The 20,236-nt window shown below is 33.1% G+C and overlaps 2 protein-coding genes across 5 annotated transcripts in view; one reads left to right on the forward strand and one right to left on the reverse strand.

Annotated features, from left to right (window-relative positions):
* The window catches only part of LOC126866143 (origin recognition complex subunit 3), a 37,175-nt gene extending 26,234 nt beyond the window's left edge, over positions 1 to 10,941 (forward strand). Inside the window, exon 13 of the mRNA XM_050619344.1 lies at positions 10,152 to 10,941. Within this exon, the coding sequence (XP_050475301.1) occupies positions 10,152 to 10,208 (57 nt within the window). The 3' untranslated portion in view covers positions 10,209 to 10,941. The remainder of the gene's footprint in view (positions 1 to 10,151) is intronic.
* The window catches only part of LOC126866142 (fasciclin-1), a 382,489-nt gene that overhangs the window by 130,415 nt on the left and 231,838 nt on the right, over positions 1 to 20,236 (reverse strand). For all 4 annotated transcript variants that reach the window (XM_050619339.1, XM_050619340.1, XM_050619341.1 and 1 more), the window contains exon 2: positions 3,488 to 3,623. In XM_050619339.1, the coding sequence (XP_050475296.1) occupies positions 3,488 to 3,623 (136 nt within the window). The remainder of the gene's footprint in view (positions 1 to 3,487; positions 3,624 to 20,236) is intronic.

The following is a 20,236-nucleotide window of genomic DNA, read 5'->3' on the forward strand; positions in this document are numbered from 1 at the left end:
CTGAGCTAAGCGTAAACATTGAATTATCTTTTTAGAAATTCTAATGCTTCTATGATAAAATTAGAATAATTTAATACTACGTCATTTTCGACTAATTAGAAATAAATTCTCCGAATTTAAACTTTCCATGAAGTTGCTTGCGCATTATACATATACTTTTAATTTACCACAGTACTATAATTAACACTTGGAATTTTAATAATTTCGATAATTCCTACCGAATTAAATTAAGATTAATATTCGAAATTCCCGGAGTCTTCCGTTATCTATGTGTAGTAATTGGAAGCCTTATCAATCGCATTGTGACCCTGTCAGTGACATTAATCCCATCGGAGGTCTCTGTTCGTTCCCTAAAGCCGTTCTTCCTTAGTTAATGCAGCGTTACCTCTGCAATCTCGCGCCGGTGCGCCGACGACGGCGCATTATAGCGATTTACAGCAGTCGACCAATCCCTCATAGTAGCCCCACTGTGTCAGAATATATGATGCTATCACGCTGCTCTGTCAATTATTACCAACGACTCGCTTGGATACCTCGTTGGCAGCTTGACCTATCGACCAGACACGTTGAAATCTCTTAAGCCAAACAATTTTACTTCATATTTCTCAATTATTACATGTTCATTACGATCGAGATTTCTGAAATTACGATACGATTCGAATTACGATAGGATTGTTGGTAATAACGTTTGTTTCTGAAAATACATAGAGTAGCTTATGAAAGTATTTGAACATTTACCATGGAAAATTTTTATAAACATATTGCGTATATTCTACAAAATCTTTTGAAATATCATCGATACCGTGAAGAGACACGACTATCGTGGTTATACTGGTAGAATTTGAAACCAATCCGAAAATGTATATGAAAGTTACGAGACATTTATCGCAAACATAAAGTTGGTAAAAACTTAATATACAGTATGAATAATTGTCTTAAATATACAACAAGTGGACTGTGGATTTTTATGCTAAATCATATTTTTGAAAATATAATTAAAAAAGTAGGACCATGGTAAGGAATTATTTCACTTATCAAGTATTATGAAAAGCAGTATACCGTGGATATTTATATATTTTTACATTATGTAAGATCATGTAAGATCATAAGTACATTATGTTACATCATGAAGATTAGCAGTCTACTAATAACAAGCGTTGTTGACGGTTCCACCGAATTATTGAAATTTGCATCGTACCAAATTCCAATTAAGAACAAATGATTGTCTTACACCTATGATTCTCGATAATACTCTATAGGTTCGCGTTATCTGCATCAACAAAAGGAACATTTCCTAGTAGAGACAGAGATGAAGCGATTTCCTCTTAGACGATTGGATAACACGGGTTGGGGAGAATTTAATCGTGTGCGGTCTCGATTCCATTCAAGCTTTGAATACGGCTGCTATGGTAGTCAACCACCGTGAAGGATAGCGCGCAACTCAGATTGTCAGGGATCGATCAGTTCAGAATTGAGAAGTCACCGGAGACGAGCCGCAGACTGTTGACATTGTGAAGTTGTTATACATAAGTAATACGCGTGCATTGAATCCAAAACTTAGCAGATGAACGTATGTATAATGCATAATAGAATAACTGGTTTTGGTTCTCGGTTATCAATTTTACTCGATGAATATTTTCGTAGGATAGATGATATTTTTTTGCGAGGAGGGGGAGGGGGAACATTCATATTATTATTTAAGTTATTTAAAATTAACAGAATTTTTACAATTGACGTGAAATGTATTGTATTTTAAATCCTACTTTTAAACGACAGCGTATACAGTAGCTCGCGTGTATTATACATAACATTTTGAAATTTCGTTCATATTGTAACGAAACGCAACTAATACGGGAGTTACTTCTGCGTAATAATTTCTATGTATATGTATAAACATAGAACGGGTGGTGCACATTTTCAGGTTCATCTCAACATTTTATCAATATAATCGCGATAGTCGTGTCTCATTACAGTGCTAATAAAATGTCAAAATGTTTCATAAAACACACACAATACATCCATAAAAGTTTCTTATGGTATGTGTCCAAACACTTTCATGGATCAGTCTATGCGAAAACTATTAAAGGATGCTTAGTATATGGCAAAGCAAAACGATATGAGATACTGGAGTTACGAATGTAATGCATCATGTTGAACCACGACGTATACACGCTCTTACATTTTCGAAGATGGTCGGAATCGAATGGCCATCGATCTAAATGTGTATGTAGGGTGTATTGTAGAATCGCAAATGCGTCGGAACGTGCGGTATCCTCGTGTGCCTCGTCGAAGGACCTTGAATTACGGTTACACGCGTTGCAACTCCTGTGCATATTTGATGTATTTTCAATCGAATCTCCCTTTGCGGCTAAGTCTATCGTCATTTTACATGTAGATACGTCGATGAGCACCGAATACGCGTATATAAGCCCGCATATACACGTATGTAGCGTATCTTCGAAGATCAAAGAGGTATGTTCCGAAATTCATGGGATTAATGTATTGATTAGTCTAACGTGTAACTATAAGAACCCAAGAAATGGGTTAAACGTGTTTGAATAAATCACACGATAAATGATATTACTAGTGGTAGATAAGAATTTGGTTGTTGTTAGTCAAATTCTATACGTATACAGATCTTTGGAAAGATCAAAGAACAATTTGGAATTTGAGGGTTGTAAGAAAACAGAAAGAAAAGATAAATGTGTTTGAATACCGACGACGTATTTAAATTATTCCAAAAATGAATTCGATGTTTAAGGATAAGATTTGATTCTTTAATGTATAAGTGTAGAATACCTTGACAAAGAGTAATTTTATATTCGTGATTAGATTGATATCTAATTAATTCTAATTAAATCTAATTAATTTAGGTATTTTTTTAATAGCGAATGTGTTAAAGGATAATTCTGAGTCCTCCGTTCAATAAAATTTTCGTGAATTTCCCAATCTATTGTGTATATCATCTATTATTAAGATGTACAACGTATTAATTACTATACAGACAGAACAAAAGACGATTGGAGAAGCTTCTAAAATGAACATGATCATCGTATTTGTGAGCACGTTTGCGAGTGATGGAACGGTTTTGTAATTCAACACCAAGAAAGTATCAATATTAGAATCTCGAATTACATGTAATTTTAGGAAATATGGTTTGAAGTAAAAGGAATCGAATATTTCCACCACTTCAGTGACTTTAGAGTAAAACTATGTAATGCTTGTAGCTAATTTTGTACATAAAAAATATAAAAGAATATACAGAACATTTCAAATAGAATATATCTTACATCCACTATGTTCCTAAACTTTTAAGTACAACAATAGTAAAGAAAAAGTATGGACTATCCAAGCCAAATACTTTTTAAATGCGCAAACGAGCTAATGTCTCATTTTTCTTTTTCTTTCGGTGAAAACGAGGCAAACACTTCCCGAGTCTTTTTAAAAACCTTCGGATGAACGTGACAAGAACACGCAAGGTACTTACACATATGGTAGAGAACCAAGTTTTTCGTAGTTCCGCTGTACTTTTGGAAAGCTCGATTTGTTGGCGCGAAAACCGTCACGTGACGATACGTGAGCGTGGTGTTAGCTACCTGACTTGCTTCCAATAACTGATAAAACTGCAACAAAAAGAGTATACAGATTATTACTTGAAAAAATCTTGAGAGAATTATTATATTTATTTATATTATATTTTCATCTATTTTATCTATTCTAATAGATATATTTGTATGTTATATTACATTATTGTATTTTTTCCATATTTGTAACAAATTCGATAATCATTAAAACACATCAAAGAATGTTTTATTCGATATATTACAACTTCTACCAGAAAGTGCATGTAGCTGAATGGAGGTAAATTTACACTAAATATTCAAATTCTGTGAAAAGCGGGAATGTTTCAAAACTTCTTAATGCATATATACGTATGAGCATATATATCAGGTTGGCGCATATACAATATTTTTTCGAAATTTAAATTTAACCGGTCAATATTACTCGCTATGTGCGTTATTCTCACCGAGCAAAGCTTCAAGTTTTATCCATATTTTGGAAAAGTGATATTTCGTATGCACAAACTTAATGTTAACAATAAGCAGCCAAATTAGTGTGCAAGTTAAATTGGGAAGTTGACGCAATCAATATGAATTTATGCAATATCAATATATGCAATACTACATATTTTATATAATGTTTCAGTTTGTAAAATATAGAAAATATAATATAATTATCAAATATATTAAACGTCAAACCGTTAATAATAAAAAATCGTTAAAAAGCTATTTCATCCTCACATCGTTTATTACTTGAATTTTTCAACTAATTTTTGTTGTAAGGGAATAAAATTCAGTTTATAATGCATGATCACAAAAATGGTAGATTTTGTAGAATTTTACAGAAATATCATAGATATTCTTTTAAACCGTTCTAAATATACAGTGTCATTCTAAATTCCAGATTAAGGAAACTCTAAATGAAGATCTCTGCGAAAGTAATTAAGTTTCAAAAGTTTTTTCTTTTCTGAAGGATACGATGTTCTATAATAAAATATAATTTCCAGAGTATTCTCAGTTTTTATCATCGTCGCTAATAATCACACAGATAGGTGTACTTAATGCGATGTTAAAACGTATCCATTAAAAAAGAATAGAAATATTATAGATACTTGTACATCTGAAGTAAACCCTATATGACGTTCGAAATGATTAACAAAAATGAAAAACTATCATTTCAACTTTTCACTGATGTACAGTCATGTAGACGTTATCGCATTAGTGGCATTATGAAAGAGGAAACGAAAGAAGCATTTATTGATTTTCTGTCAGATTGCGAGCGTACAGGTATCATAGCGCAAGAAGTAATATGTGGAATATGTAAGTCGAGTCACGCTGGATTAAACTTACGATTGTGCATAGCGAATTAGCGATTCGCGTTCCAGAGGCTGGGGCAAAAGCGCTTAATCCGGCGCGTCGAATGAAATTTGCTGGGATCTTTCGTCTCCTCCGAAAATTTGCACAAAGGAAGCTCGTTAGTTATCAATGCGCAATTAACCCTGTGCCAAGTCAAAGCGGGGAAAATATTATACCCGTGCGTCGTGAGTCACGTTTTCTTCTCCGCAGATGGAAAAACATGGTGAATTACGTGTCAGAAAAACCCCGATGAAAGTGTATCCTTTCCTAAAGATAATAACGTAATTCTACAGGTTATCATTTGCTTTATTTTCAGAGACCGTCAAATGTACCTTCGCTGCGTTACTGCCCTATACCATCAAGTTTTTGTTAAGACGTTGTTAAGATCACGCTATTATGTGAAATTATAGTATTCACAGATTAGAAACTTTTTATTGAACGAAATAGTGTTACGAAAGTGATTTGAGTAGTATGATAGGAGTAATTTTAATACGTATGTTTATTATGATTTTGGTCCTATTTTATGTATAACTTGTAGCAAAGTTATTTATATAAAATTTGTGTGATAAAAATAGTTCTCATAACCTTCTTTGTATAAGACTAATAATTTCTCCACATTTCTATAAAATTTTTTAACGAGAAACAATCTAATAGTGAGAATCGAGTCATAGTGGCACTTGAAGAACATTTGGATGACAGAAATGGAATATTCTATAAGAATATCACCATATATAAGAATATAAAAAAAATCAAAGGTTAATTAATAGAAATTCTAGTTCAAATAATTGATTTCTTTCCTTGAAGAAAGAACAAAAACAAAGACTATTTCCTATTCACTATAATATTAAAAGAAATTTTATATTTTCAAAATATCTAGGATGTTTGATAATAAAACGAGTCCTTTCAGTTGGACGCAATATTGCATCTCATAAACATGTCTTTTAGTTTTCTATTTTATACATTGAAACGATGTATAAGATTAAAAGAGTTTTTATAGGCGATTCGTATTTCATGGAATTTCATCGCTCCTCAGAATTTCATTCGGTTCGCGTTTGACATTTCTCTCTTTTAAAAGTGCCTTCTGTCGTAATAAAAGAGCAAGAGCAGAAAAACAAAAGCCAGACAGCGTCTGTCTGGCTTTCATGTCGCCGTATCAAATTGTTGCTTCTGAAACAGTCTTTGATTTATTCAACTTAGTTTGCTTTGAGATACCTACGATCTTCTTTTGTACAAATTGAATACTCGTGGAATCTTCGACTTGTGGAAATCTTCTATACGATTCCAGTTTATATTTTATATACGTTTTAGTCGTTTCATGGAAGTCGAGTTTAACATATTCCTCCAAGAATTCCTTTCAAATATTACGAAACGCATCACATATTTTACATATCACTTCTATGTAATATCATTGTTACATTGAGAAACATATTAAAAATAATCTGTTTCTCTATCAGATTTGTTTATCTTACACATAACTCTTGATAAATATTTCCTTGAGGAAATAGTTGTTTCTGGTCGTAATTGTTATTACGAATTATACTAGTCACATTTATATGTGGTAAATTTAATTTATAAACAATTAAATTTAACCCTTTTATTTCACAAGACCATTTAAAGGATACTACTAAATTTCAATGTGTTATATTGCACATATATAAATACCAAAAAAAAGCTTTTATAGATTCAGGATTTTTATTCACTGTTTCGATAGGTATTTGTTCACAGTAATATTTTTTACAAATCATCTTGTAAATCCGATTATACAAGTTTTTAGTAATTACTGTAGAAATATATGTGATATTTGAAAATAAAGAATGTTCGATATTCGCAAACATATGATAAGATATGTAAATAACAAATTTTTATTGGAATTCATATTCTTATGCGTACATTCATACCAGTGCCTATACATATATTGCGCGGAACATATTAATATATTTTAATTACAAATACGAATGTGGCGCGCAATTACTTTCGTTAAACCATAATTTCACAGACAACGTAAAAATCTGAATCGATCTAACGAGGAGGACCTTTGGAACAAGTAATTATTTTTCCCGTCCAATAAGTAAGGTTCAATTGAATTTGTAGTTAAATCGATTGATGGCCAGCCAAGGCTGGACCGTCTATTAGCCAGTTTAATTAGCAAGTCCCAGGGGTCCGGAAATAGGGCAGCCGTAACGACGTTTACGGGCGTCATCGTGCTCGTTCGTCGCCTGAACCTACACGTTTATTTCAAGCAGTTAACGAACGACTTAAAAAAACCTTTCTGAAACATCAATTATGACATTATATTACGTGTAACATCATAAAAGAAGAGCCATTTTTTATATTCTTTGTCGCGATTGTTAAATGAATTTTATAATGAACAATCCTCGTGTTATTAGCAACGAGCTGTGTGCAAAATTAGGAATTAACGACTGAGCACGATGTTATTAACATAATAGCAGCTAGCGGTGTGCCTTGTAAAATGACGTGTAACATTTTTTATTCATTAGAGAGGAATAAAGTTTCATTAGTATTCATAATTACTATTTTTTTTTATGAAAAGGTATTATGATACCAGACAAATTGTTACTTGTATTAATTTAATGAAGTATTTGTATATTATAAATTATTTAAAATACAAGTTTTTGAAGGAACGATTGAATCAAAGGATTTGGATATCAAAGATACTGAATTGAATTGCACTATTACAAAATTCAAAGATATATGAAATTTATTTTATGTGAAAATGATGTTAATGCATCTGTAAATTGCTATTTGCAAATAAATAGTATGACTACTCGCAATAGTTAACAATATAACTGAAAGATGAACCAATCATTACAGAATACCGAACCACGTGGATCGACCGCATCCTAGTTCAACTTCCACTAATTAATCAGAAATTTCCTGCCAGCTTCGTCGACCTGGATGCACAGCTAATAGAGCTCGGTATGAATTCGCCTTCCCAATTATCTCGTCGTGTACTAATTACCACGCATGAGCACGAACAGAAAGTTACTCGGTTATTAATCGCAAATTTGATATCGAAAGCTGATCATATTTTTTTCAAATTATACGTATTAAGAACTCTTAAGAGAAAAAATTATATCGATAGCGATATTTATCACTGATATTATCAGACTGTAAAATATTATATTCTGGAAATGGTAATCGTTATTAAAATATTATCTAATATTTGTATTTGTAATTATAAAACATTCCTTTAAATCAAACATTATGATGTTTCCAACAATTTCATCAAGTTATACCGAAATAACGTCGCTTTCTATGACTTGTTCACTTTTTTCAACGTTTACAAAATATATCTGGTCAATCATAAATATAGAGAGAATATTTTTTTACCTAGATTTTGGAAGACAAAAAATTAATTCATACATGGGAAATCGCAAATTGGAAAATATTCAGCAACGAATAATCGGATAACACGGTACGATGGATATTTTCCTTCTCGTTTTGTAACAGAACACACGGTCTGATTCAATTTTCGCTATAGGTCAAAGCGTTGCGTGGCCAATTTGTGAAAAATAACGATGAAACACTGTTTTACCCTGCTCTGTTCTGGTCTCTCTCTTATATGTACCGTCCACTTGTTCTTTTACAAAGAGTTCCAGAGTAATGGAGACATGTCGTGACTTCGGGCAATTAATACGGGTTCATTCATCAGGTGCGCGAGAACAAGCAAACTTCAATAAGAGAACATAAAACATCATAGCCATGCAAATTATGGCCATATTGTGGAATTAATTTCATAATGAAATCACATCAGAGTATACAATCATATCGAATTAGGAAATAAAGTAGCATTTAAATATCTTCACTTTAAAAAACAGCGCAAGATCAACATTCTTGTGAAAACAGTTAGGATAGACTTTCGTGTACAATCTAACTGATATTATTTACAACAAGTTATTATTATTTATAACAAATTACAAATTACTAATATTAAATTCTCTGACACAAAAGTAAGAAATTATGAAATTGAGAGAAATATTAAAAGGGGTAGTATAAATAAACTCTGGTATTTCTAGCGTTAACGATTTATTGGTCACGAAAAGAGAAGTCATTCGTTCTGACGGAAACTGGGTACAGTGATCGATTGGTCGTTAACGTTACCAACTAGAGGATCCAACGAATCTCATCAGCCGAGATAAATTACGTCAAATTTTCGATCCGCTTGAACCTTTGGTAAACTAGACAGGGACCAGGCAAAGCTTACGACCTGAAATTGTGGCACGGGGTTGTTTACGAAATCGAAGTAATCTGAGCTCATGGATGCGACATCAACAACGACAAGCTGAAAATTGGATCACATAGGACACTAATGAAAGTGCAATTTTTACAAGAATTCTTTTCATAAAATGAAAATATTCGTTGGTAGTTTAATCACAGTTTGATTAATACCTTTCAAATTTTTATCACATTACATAAGATTTGATTGTTTTTCTCCTTCTCCCTTTTTTAAGTAATTTATTCTTTAATTGGGTTACGCTATATCTTTCTCTTAAATTTTTCAATTTCTCTCATTTATATTTTGAATTTTCCACGTTATTATAACTTTTAGTATTTTTTTACATAAGGAACAATATTTTAGAAAATGTATAAAGTAAATATTCAATATCTTTAGATTCTGTGGGGGAAAAATATGAATTTCCATTTGAAAAATACAGTGTCTTTCAAATTACATTGAAAAATTTGACAGAAAAATGCTTACCTTACCTTGTTGTGTTCTACGTGAGAAACAAAATAGAAAAATGTCTATATATCCTTTCCCTCGTCTTAATCGTTTTAGCAGTTACATATACAAACATAAGCCATCGATAGATAAATTAGAATTTTTTGAATTAAATATAATTTCACCAAAATAAAAGTGTGACTTATCAGGAAACATACCATAGTCACTCTACACTCAAGTTCTATTTACTAATTTCATTTGTCTAATTCTTAAAGAAGTATTTCATAGTCACTGTACAATTACCTATGTTCTATTTTCCAATTCTATTTGTTCAATCATTAAAAAAATATTTGTAAAAAGAGATCACTTGCTCTTTGTAACATTATATGCAAATATCGGTAACGATAGAAGATTATGTATAGATGGTCTGCTATGTGTCCATCACTCTTTCTTCGAGCCAGCGGCTAGACGTATCGATAACGCATTGAGTACGTGCATCGAGATATTGAAATGTGAACCACGTATTCAATATAAGGGCTTTTATCGCGTTTCAGCGGGTTCACCCTTTGCCTGGACTTTTCGCGGTAAGCCCCGTGTCCTCTCGCCCTTAGGCAACCATTCCAACAAACGCGTCCAGACCAATTTACAATGGAGTCGGTTCAACGACGCGTGCAGTAACCTGGCGAATAATGCATCCGTGCCACGCTCGAGATGTGCATCGCGTCGCAACGTCGGAGACGACATTGAACCGCAAATGGTGCGCAACCCTCAACAAATTCAACGGGAATGGTATCGTTCGTGTAATATCCCGAATTTTTGTGTTTACCGAACTGAAATATAGCTACAAGGGAGAAGAATTTTAAGTATTTGCTCGGATGTGGTCTGTTCGCAAACTACGCAGTCATATTTCGCATTGAACCTGTTACGAGTCACAAATGTTGACTCGTGAAATCAATTGAGGAAGCATTGAAACAATTCCACTAATAAAAATTTGAGAAACAAACTTGTAAGTATAAAATTGTGTATACAAAATGCTATTTGTACATTTATTTGGACATTTATTATGAAAAGCTTTCATAAATATATTACGTGGGTTCTATAAAATATTTTTTGAAATTTAATTAGTACCGTAATGAGACACGAGTGTCATAATTATGTTGGTAAAGTTAGAAACAAAAATGAGGTGCACAAGATATGTATTTCAAACATACACAAATATTGATCTGTACTTACTTGATATTTTTTGAATAGTACATTATACACATGTAAATATATGTAATTTGAATCATTATATGGAAGCATTTTATAAAATAGTATTTTCAAATTACCATACTTAGCAGGAGCAGATGAAATTAAAAAAAAAAAAAAAAACAGACGATTAATGGATGGACAAATATTTATTTGCACTACTTATTTGGACTTCTTCGTACATATAATTTCAAACATTATATAGAATCATTCTGTAAAATAGTGCTTAAATGTTCATTGCTATCAAGCAAAATATAATCTGATGGAAATATAAGGGTTACATATATTATTTGCATGCGTTAGTAAAACTCATCTGTGAGCCGACTTATTTACCTTAAATTCAATTTAACAAATTGCGTCGAAGATTATAAGGGAAAGTGTACGTGAAACATTTTACTAGCGTAATTTCACGAAACGCTGTTAGACTATCCACGCGTGACAATAACGTAGTATGCAAATTAATAGGGCGAATGTTCCGGCTCCTTGAATCTTTGCCTGTCGGTCTATATGTATATCCAACAAATGTACACTTGACCGACCTACAATAAAGGAGACTCAACGGAGTATGCAATAACGTGGCAAATAATACATTCCCGGTGCGTTTTCGATATATATGCGCGGTATCGTACCGCAAGCGCATGGCCAACAGAGACGAAATACGAGGGCAAACAACTTCCTGTTGTCGACTTGAATTGAATCAGTCAGATGGAATTTCAAATATTTTTGAATTTCAATTGATCTGTAATTTTCCACTATAACTCGATGACAGTGTTGATTGGTTGTTTTGCATTTTTGTATTAATATAGATTGTGCAAACAGGCCTTGAAGCAATAATGAAAATTTTGAAGAGTATTCTAGTTCATTGTAATATCAAATCTTGCATACAATTATAGTCTAAAAATAGATGGTTATGTTTGTTTGTTTCTTTTAATTAGAATTTTGCCAGATTCTTTGTTTTTGTTTTTTTTCTGTTTTTCTTGCTGAAGAGATGAAATAAAATTTGCTGACGAATTAAAGAAAAAAAGGACCAAGCTACATTTGCGTGTATGCTTCCAAAGAGACGCATTGCAGCAAGAATTTTTCATTGCAAATTACAATTGTACTTACAAGCTCATGGAATAATTTATTAATTCACGCATCCAATATTTCCTACGGTCTTCTTATTCCACCGAACCTCCAACTTAAGTTCGTGTCAACGATACATCTAAGTTTACATTGTACAACTGCAAAGCCGGATTCTTATCATCCCTAAATCGTTTGCAGCTAAAGACCGCCATTGCGTGTGCCTTATCACAGGTTCGCTCATTCGTTCTTCGGGAACATTAATACCAAGGTGGCCAGCAAGAACAATTCAACGGAGCATAGAGAGTGAAAGTGAAACGAGAAGAAAGTCGCACCATTTCGTGATACACAAGACCGAGTATGAGAAAAGGGGGAGAACGATGAAATAGAGTCGGTAAGTTAGCAAAGGGTCAAGTCTATATAGCAGACTCGTGCTTCTGAGTTGCTGCGATAGAACGAGCCAGTATTTTCACAAGGACGGAAATGAGACGCGTCCCCATCCTCTAACACGCCCCCATTTATTTTTTCATCGTGAAGGGTAATGCGGGTATGGCGAATGCTGCGAAGTCCGCATTACACGCGCAGAGACATAGTTTGCACAGAGCAGTGGCCATTTTCTGTTTTCGCAGGCTCTGTCGTCGCGTTGTGGATAAAGTTGTTCAAACAAGATAATATAGTCTTTCATCAGTGTCTACGTTGCATTTTACTGCGTTACTACTTGGATAGTTCAAAGGCAAAGTGATTAAATACGATGTTTGATAGAGTTAGAGAATTTCTGTGTACTACTTTTAGTAGAATGTGAGAGTCCTAAAGTTCTGCAGCTTGTTAACAGCTGGATTTGGGTCTGGTTAAGGACGTATGCAGCATGAATGCAATTTTTCTGAGGTTTCTTTATTTATATTTTTAATTCTAGCTATGTCTTACACCATTTTTATAATTGCAGACACGATATATTGATGCATTTAATGCAACAAAATCATTAATATCTTCTTAATGAGTGGTTAGACAAATTTTCATGTTTTTACTATATAACACTAGCTATATTGTTAATATGTTTTGTTTAAATATTCTTATATTTTCTGATTCGTAGATATGAATCGTAGATTTTGCATTACATATTACGTTTATTAAATCAATCTGCAAACAAATTCTTATGTTTGATTATATTCTGAACATATACCTATAAACACGTGTAATATCCAGTATTATTATATAAAAAACGAAATCGTCTCTTAGAGCAAAACTACTATTATCCAATTGTACATAGAATTTTACTGACATAGAGTGATTTAACGAATGCATTGAAGGATGATTGGACGAACTACTTTCCATTTAACATCGTACATGATCAAGTTATATACATAATCATAGAACATAATCAATTTGCTTCACCCTAAAATTTCTATCAGTAACAAAATTTCCTATTCACCGATGCCCCAACGCCATGAACGTAACATTTATCTAGCAAAGCAATCAAGATTCGGTCTGCACGATCGATCTTACTTACGATTTCATGTATCAACAGACAAGGGGATACCCTTGATTTCCATAACATTTCATAATCTGTGCTCGCAATTTCTGGCAGACACGAGATACGAAGGCAGGAAATTCACGTAACGCGTTCGTGAGTCATCGACAGGACGCATCCCCTTCTAAACAACTTGAAGAAATGAATTCTGGGTGAAGGAAAATCGCAGACTGCCGCCAACGAAACGACCCCTTAAATTCGACCCCTCTACCATCATCACTGTTTCCCCTAGATCCTCCAGGTTTCGCGTGACATCTCATGAATCCTCTCTCCCTGTTTGCCAGCCATCGTGATGGAATACCCTTAAAAGAGAGATGACCGATGGCTGTTTCAAACTGTGCCTATGATGCATGGATAATTTGAAAATGATCGTCGCACAGCTTAACACTGCCAAAACTGTATTCGGATTGATTGCTCGCTGTCTCGTATAAATGGAATTGTTCGGAATCAGTCTGCTTCGTTTGAAGTCACAATTCAATTTAACAGATTAATATTTCATTCACGGTGTAGTTTCGTTATGAATAATAACTTATTTTTTAGAAGGAGGAAGATTAATAGTTTTTTTAATTGTCCTGTGAGATCATACACCGAGATTAGAATCAGAAAAACAATAAAATCATCCAGTCGTGTTTTTCTGCGGTGAATTTCCTTTATAAAAATTTCTAGTATTAACATTCGTAGTCTAAAGTCTTAATATTCTTAACTATTTTAAGTAAATATAAGACTAATCAAAAAGATATTTTAGGTTGTGTTAGATTGCAATCTTTAATCAACATAAATATTCTATTTGTTTATTTATCTCATATAATTTCTTAAATATTGAACTGCAAATAGCATACGTGTAGTTCTCGCGTTAAAAAAATATTTGTGATGAGTCCTACAAAAGATCTACAAATTAATTTATGAAAAAGAAAGATGGAATCTATCGGAATCATATAACTCCTACGGGACTATTCACAGGAATTTCGATCATTCGACACGCGTACCACTACACAACATTAAATGTCATCCGCGTCGAACGCGTGTTGCGAATCTGAATGCGGAAGCGCTATTACGATTATTTCGGAAGGCTTCCTTCGCTTAACGGTCGCATTAGCAGGCTTCGGAAGCGGAGGAGCATTACTGGTATCGATATTCCGTGGCTTTAATGGTCATACTGAATATTGATTACTAATTAGTGGCATAATCAGCGCGATCCAAATAGTTAATGAGCGACGGGGTTAAGTGTCCGTCCGAAATTGCCAAACCAGGGCAACCTGCGACCATTAACAATCATTTTATTGTTTTTCTTTAGGTCCATGTGAATCTGGCCGCCGAGAAAACAACAAACTTTTTAAGCGGCCATTAATTTTTCGAATGCCGGATGCTTCTGTCAGACGATCGATAATATTTAGATTCATAATACCGTCCAAATTTCACAATAACGATTTTTCATTCGTTTCCCCGTTTCATTTACTAATTTTTAATAGGAGATTAAAAAAATATTTAACAAATTGCGATATTATTTAATGTAATCCGTTTTTAAAAATTTGTAATATCTTTCATTAGATGTGAGGATACCGATACATCGAATTTTTCTCGGTAATCCTAAAGCATTCGTGAGACTTTTTTGGTATACTACAGGTGGAATCATAGGAATCGTTATTGAATATAAGATTTACGTTTTCTGGAACGTTTCGCTTGACGAATTGCACTGATTTAACAAATGTAGATCAATATCGCGTTCATTCTGGTAAAACCACTATTCAAGTAGACAATGCGTCGCGCAGCTTTACTCGCGTGAAAAATCCGATCACGTATAATCTGGCCAAATGGAAAATAGAAGTTCAAACATATATTCCTGCAATCTTTCTATAAATTGGGAGAAACTACCTATAATCCGTATCATTTCATCAAATCATTTTATCGGGTCGTTTCATACTATTTCACCAAAGAATAAAATTCAAAAATAGAAAATAAAAATCTGAAATAATTTTCAATAAGAATTTTATATCGAAATATCGAGTACATTTTCAGCTAAAATCCTTGTAAAGTGAACTTCAAAATTGAATTACAAGAACTTTTACAGAGACTAAAAAGCTTTGCTAACAAAAGAACAGTACAATATGTGTTAATAAGAGTTTAAAATTTGATACAATAAGATTACCGCCACTATTCTGTTAAATATGAAAAAGGAAGATTTGACATTTTTTTTCAGCAAATTTTACGATCCTTAGGATTTGTTTTTCAACATTTTATCCACATTCTAGTCTCCGCGGAAAATTCGTACTTTTTTATCTCTAGGATACAACGCTCTCCGCGTAAATTATTTTTTCAGTTGTTCACGCTAGCTTTGTTTTACGATTCGTTTTAATCACCATCGCTCCGCCAGATATTTATTTTTCCTTCATTAGCCTCGTGAATAACCAATGTCACGAATCATGCCGCGTTTGAAACATAAAGCATTTGAATTCAAAGCTTTTAGCGGTAATGGTTCTCTCTATTCTAGTGTTGACACAGCCGCACCAAGTGGCTGAGATGTTCACTGCTAGAAGCCATGCTACAGTCTCTAGTATCTGAATTAATAGAGAGCCATAAGCTTCCGAATCAAGAAACCAAGAAATTTTCGATTAATGAAATATTCACTTTCTTTTTTAACGAACATTATTTTATATTTTAGGAGATATAATATTCTTACCTTCCTTCTTTCATTTTTCATTGAGTTAGGATTGGTGATTCTTTTATTCGTCACATTATTTATACATAATTATGGTATACCTTATAAAGAAAATATTTCTTCATAATTAAAACACTTTATCCAGCAGGACATTTAGTATTCAAACATCCACTACCCAGACGTTGTATTACTGGAACAGTATTTTTCTTTCATTACTTTACTTTTTCATTATTATTACATTCGTTAACACCTCGTGTATAACAACATCAAAGAGGAGACTTTTGATATTAACTATTAAAATGAAATAAGAGATGCTTTAAAAACTTGGAAAATGGCAGGAGTACCGCAAACATCCACGGCAAACATACAAAGCATTTTCACTTGAAAACATTTATGATATCAAACAAAAGAACTTTTAGGTGTTTTGAGGGACAAACAGGATATAATTCAACATAGCATGAGATATTAAAAAGTCTATGTGATTCAAAAACGATTTTGTCATAATTGTTTCCCTTATAAATATATATATATATATATATATATATATGTGTGTGTGTGTGTGTGTGTGTGTGTGTGTGTGTGTGTGTGTGTGTGTGTGTGTGTGTATTTTTTATTTTTGCGCATTCAAATTTATTTCATAAATGCATAAATACTTGTAATTATTAAAATATTGTTACGAATATTCGACGACGACAATTTGGAACGTCAGCGTATGTATAAATACCAGTGTATATCGTGGCAGACAATTAAAACGGTGATCGATTTTCACCACCATCCGAAATATTGATTAAATACAAAAACAATCAGTCGATTCCGGAACTTTACACACTGAGACCACACTGAAATGAATATTCCAAGAATATCGTACACTGTATAAAATTGTCTATCAATACTATATGATGAAACTGTAAATAAAAGATATGTTAGAGATGGAAAATCGGCAAAATTTAAACAGAAGTCAGAGAAATCACGTAACAATGTTATTCCTTCTAAAATATAAAATAATTACAAGACAAGCAGAAAATTACATAGCGATATCTTTCATATTTTTCAAGAATCAATATATATATCTGTAAATTAATCGTAGAAGTTAGCATAGAATTACGATTACCAAATCATCGATCAATTTTCTTAATTTATTTTCAGAGTTCTAGAATAACTGAATTCACGAGTCACAAATATTCCCTTTTCAGCTATTTTCATTTTCCTCGCGGTTACATCTCACTTGAACTACCTCCGTTTTACAAATTTATAGCAATATCCAAGTCCAATGTGTACCAGTTTCGAGAAATTTCACATTTCAAACTTTTATTCGAAACTGTCCAATAATTTCCACCGTTTACGGCGTATGGTTATGGATATAGTCGTAGTTAGAATAATTTCCTCCCTGCGGAATCAGTGGCAGTTTTGTTATGCTTCGAAACGCAAAGTTGGTCTTTCCATCTTGTGGGCGCGTGGAAATCGGAGCCACGAAATTTCACATGTATTGTTTTGTAATTTAAAACATTGCCTGAATTTTCAAAAGTATCCAATGTTCTCGTATGTTACTTAATGTTACATACTGCAAACAACTGAAAGAAACGTACGGGGTGTGTTTTTTTTTTTTTTTTTTGTTGTATGCACCAGCAGCTTTTTAATTTTCCCAAAATATAGTAGAAACATAAAGCTATCATATACTTTGTATTGTAAATTTCTTCGTTCTGAATTTATACTGTAACATATATTTTATTGTTCAGCTGATATAGTACAGTATATCATAGCATTGTAGTACTAAATGGATGAGTATTTTATAGTACTTTACTCTCTAAAATTAGGAATTTATTTGAAGAATTAATTCAAGACGTAAATTATAACGAAATTATAGTAGTACAATTGCTTACAATTAATATAATTTGTTGTTTACATAAAAATGGTTTTGTAATTGCAAATTGTTAAATCATCGCTGTAGAATGCAATAAGAAACGTTTGTGGGAAATAAATTTCGAATTCTTCGTCCCTTCAGTGATACATAATACTACAAACAAATCCAATAATTACCTAACACAACTGGATACATTTAAACTTTACCATAACATATTTTTATGTCAATGATAAATATTTTGATTTTAAAATACACAGTATCAAGCAACACAAAAATGTGTTTTTGAGAGATTTTATAAAATAATGTTTCTGGTAACTTTTATCACTTTATGAAGAACGTCATAATTGATTAAACTGCCCAAATTAATTGCCCGAAAAACGAGAAAGCGCACAACAAATTCAACGTAAGCACGTAATTTTTCACTCAAAAGCTCAACAGCACATCATATTTACAGCTTTAAAATAAATATATTCCTCAAATAGACGAATTAACTGGGAAACATCCAATTTTTGTTTAATAATTTAACACGCGTTTCATTATGCGTATTTAGTTTCTTTTAGCGTTCACGTACGCAACGAAACTGTTTATTCGATTGTCCAAACGCGTTCTTGTTGTGCCTACTGGACAGTTTCAAAGGTGCAAGTTTGTATAACGAGAACTTTGAATGTAGGCAACAGTGTTTTTGTCGGCGTTTCGAATCAAAACACAGAACTGGTGTTGTCACCCTGCAGCCATTTTTGCGGTCACAGGAAAAAAAACTTGTGCTATAAAATAGCAATCACGAACGTGACGCCTCATATTTCAGTCCATTTTAGTTCACTATATACTGTGTTCTCAGAATATCGTCTGTTCGCTGTATGGCAATTGCAACGATAAGTACCAAGAAGAAAATGTAAAATGTATATAATCTAGCGATTTATAATGTTGTAACGTTTAACAGAGAACATTACAATTATAATTTATAGAATTCGTACAATTCATCCATAATTCGCATATTTAACAGCATGATTCGCATAATTAACTAAATATAATACTTAAATGTAATAATTTATATATAATCAATCCATAATGATAATTCATGTAAAGTTGTAATAATATATTACAATTAACGCAGGATAGTTTAATATATTCAACGAATGATTACGTCTTTTTGTCGAAATATCAGCTTCCTTTTTTTCTTTTTTCTTAACAAATGATAAATAACTTGCCATTGTCTTTAAATCACGTTTAGGCGTATCTAAGTTAACTTGATCAATTTCAAAATGAAATCTAAAATTCGAACTCGTTCGATGATTCACGATAAATAATGGACGAATAAGAAAATATTGGAAACGATCTTATTCCTGTTACTGTGCCTTCAAAAAATTTACGTACGATAAACAGTCGCGCAATTATACCAAATAGAAGGAGATCCTATCAAAAGCGTTCTGTAATTTATCCTAGTAGCAGTGACCTATATTATTGCAGTGTGAGTACCACCCCATCGAGAACGATCTGTTGTTCCCACGAGGAATTTCACTCCTCGTTTATCTTCATTATCGACGTACCTGTCCCGCACCATTGAAGGCAGCGGTACATGCACTAAATACGCTTCTGTGGTTTGTACAAACATTTGAATATTTATGAAAGATGCATCGACGATCAGTCGTCGTTATTCGACGATCGCAGTTGATCGGTGCCAATGACCGACGCGTGTTGTTCCAATGCGATCGATCGCGATCACGATTCAGGCTTGCGGCAAATGTTGTGTCGGCCGCGTTCCTCTGCGTCTCTCTTTTCCACACCCTCTTCTTTTTTTTTATTTCAGCTTCGAACAATGCTTTTCCATTTACATTCGCTGTTTACATCGCGCGCGCTCCACGCATCGCGACTGTTTCTATTTGTTCAACTGAGTTTCTTTTCTTGCCCTCTCTCTTGTTTACTCGTTTTCTACTTTTTACAGTCTGTCCCTTATGTTTTTTTCTGAGTTCTCGAACACCCCCTTCCTTGTTTTCTCAGCTTTCATTTGACCACGCCGAATCCCGTTCCCCCTTTCCGCTTCCGATATTCCTGAAAATTTTCCACTTGATACGAAGTCAAGCGAATCAGCTCTGTTCGAAAGAAATAATCGGCTTTTCCCGCGACTTTCGGGATCAAATGTTTCTTTCGCTTAACAAGTGTAGGGGAAAAATATTGTACCTTCATTAAAAAAGAGAGGCTGGTAGATTTTATCTGTACAAGATTTTAAAATGGTAGATACGTGAATAAACGAATAAAAAAGTCAGTCCTTGCTATTTCATCGTTA

The sequence above is a fragment of the Bombus huntii genome, chromosome 5, assembly GCF_024542735.1.
Source record: "Bombus huntii isolate Logan2020A chromosome 5, iyBomHunt1.1, whole genome shotgun sequence".
Lineage (NCBI taxonomy): Eukaryota > Metazoa > Arthropoda > Insecta > Hymenoptera > Apidae > Bombus > Bombus huntii.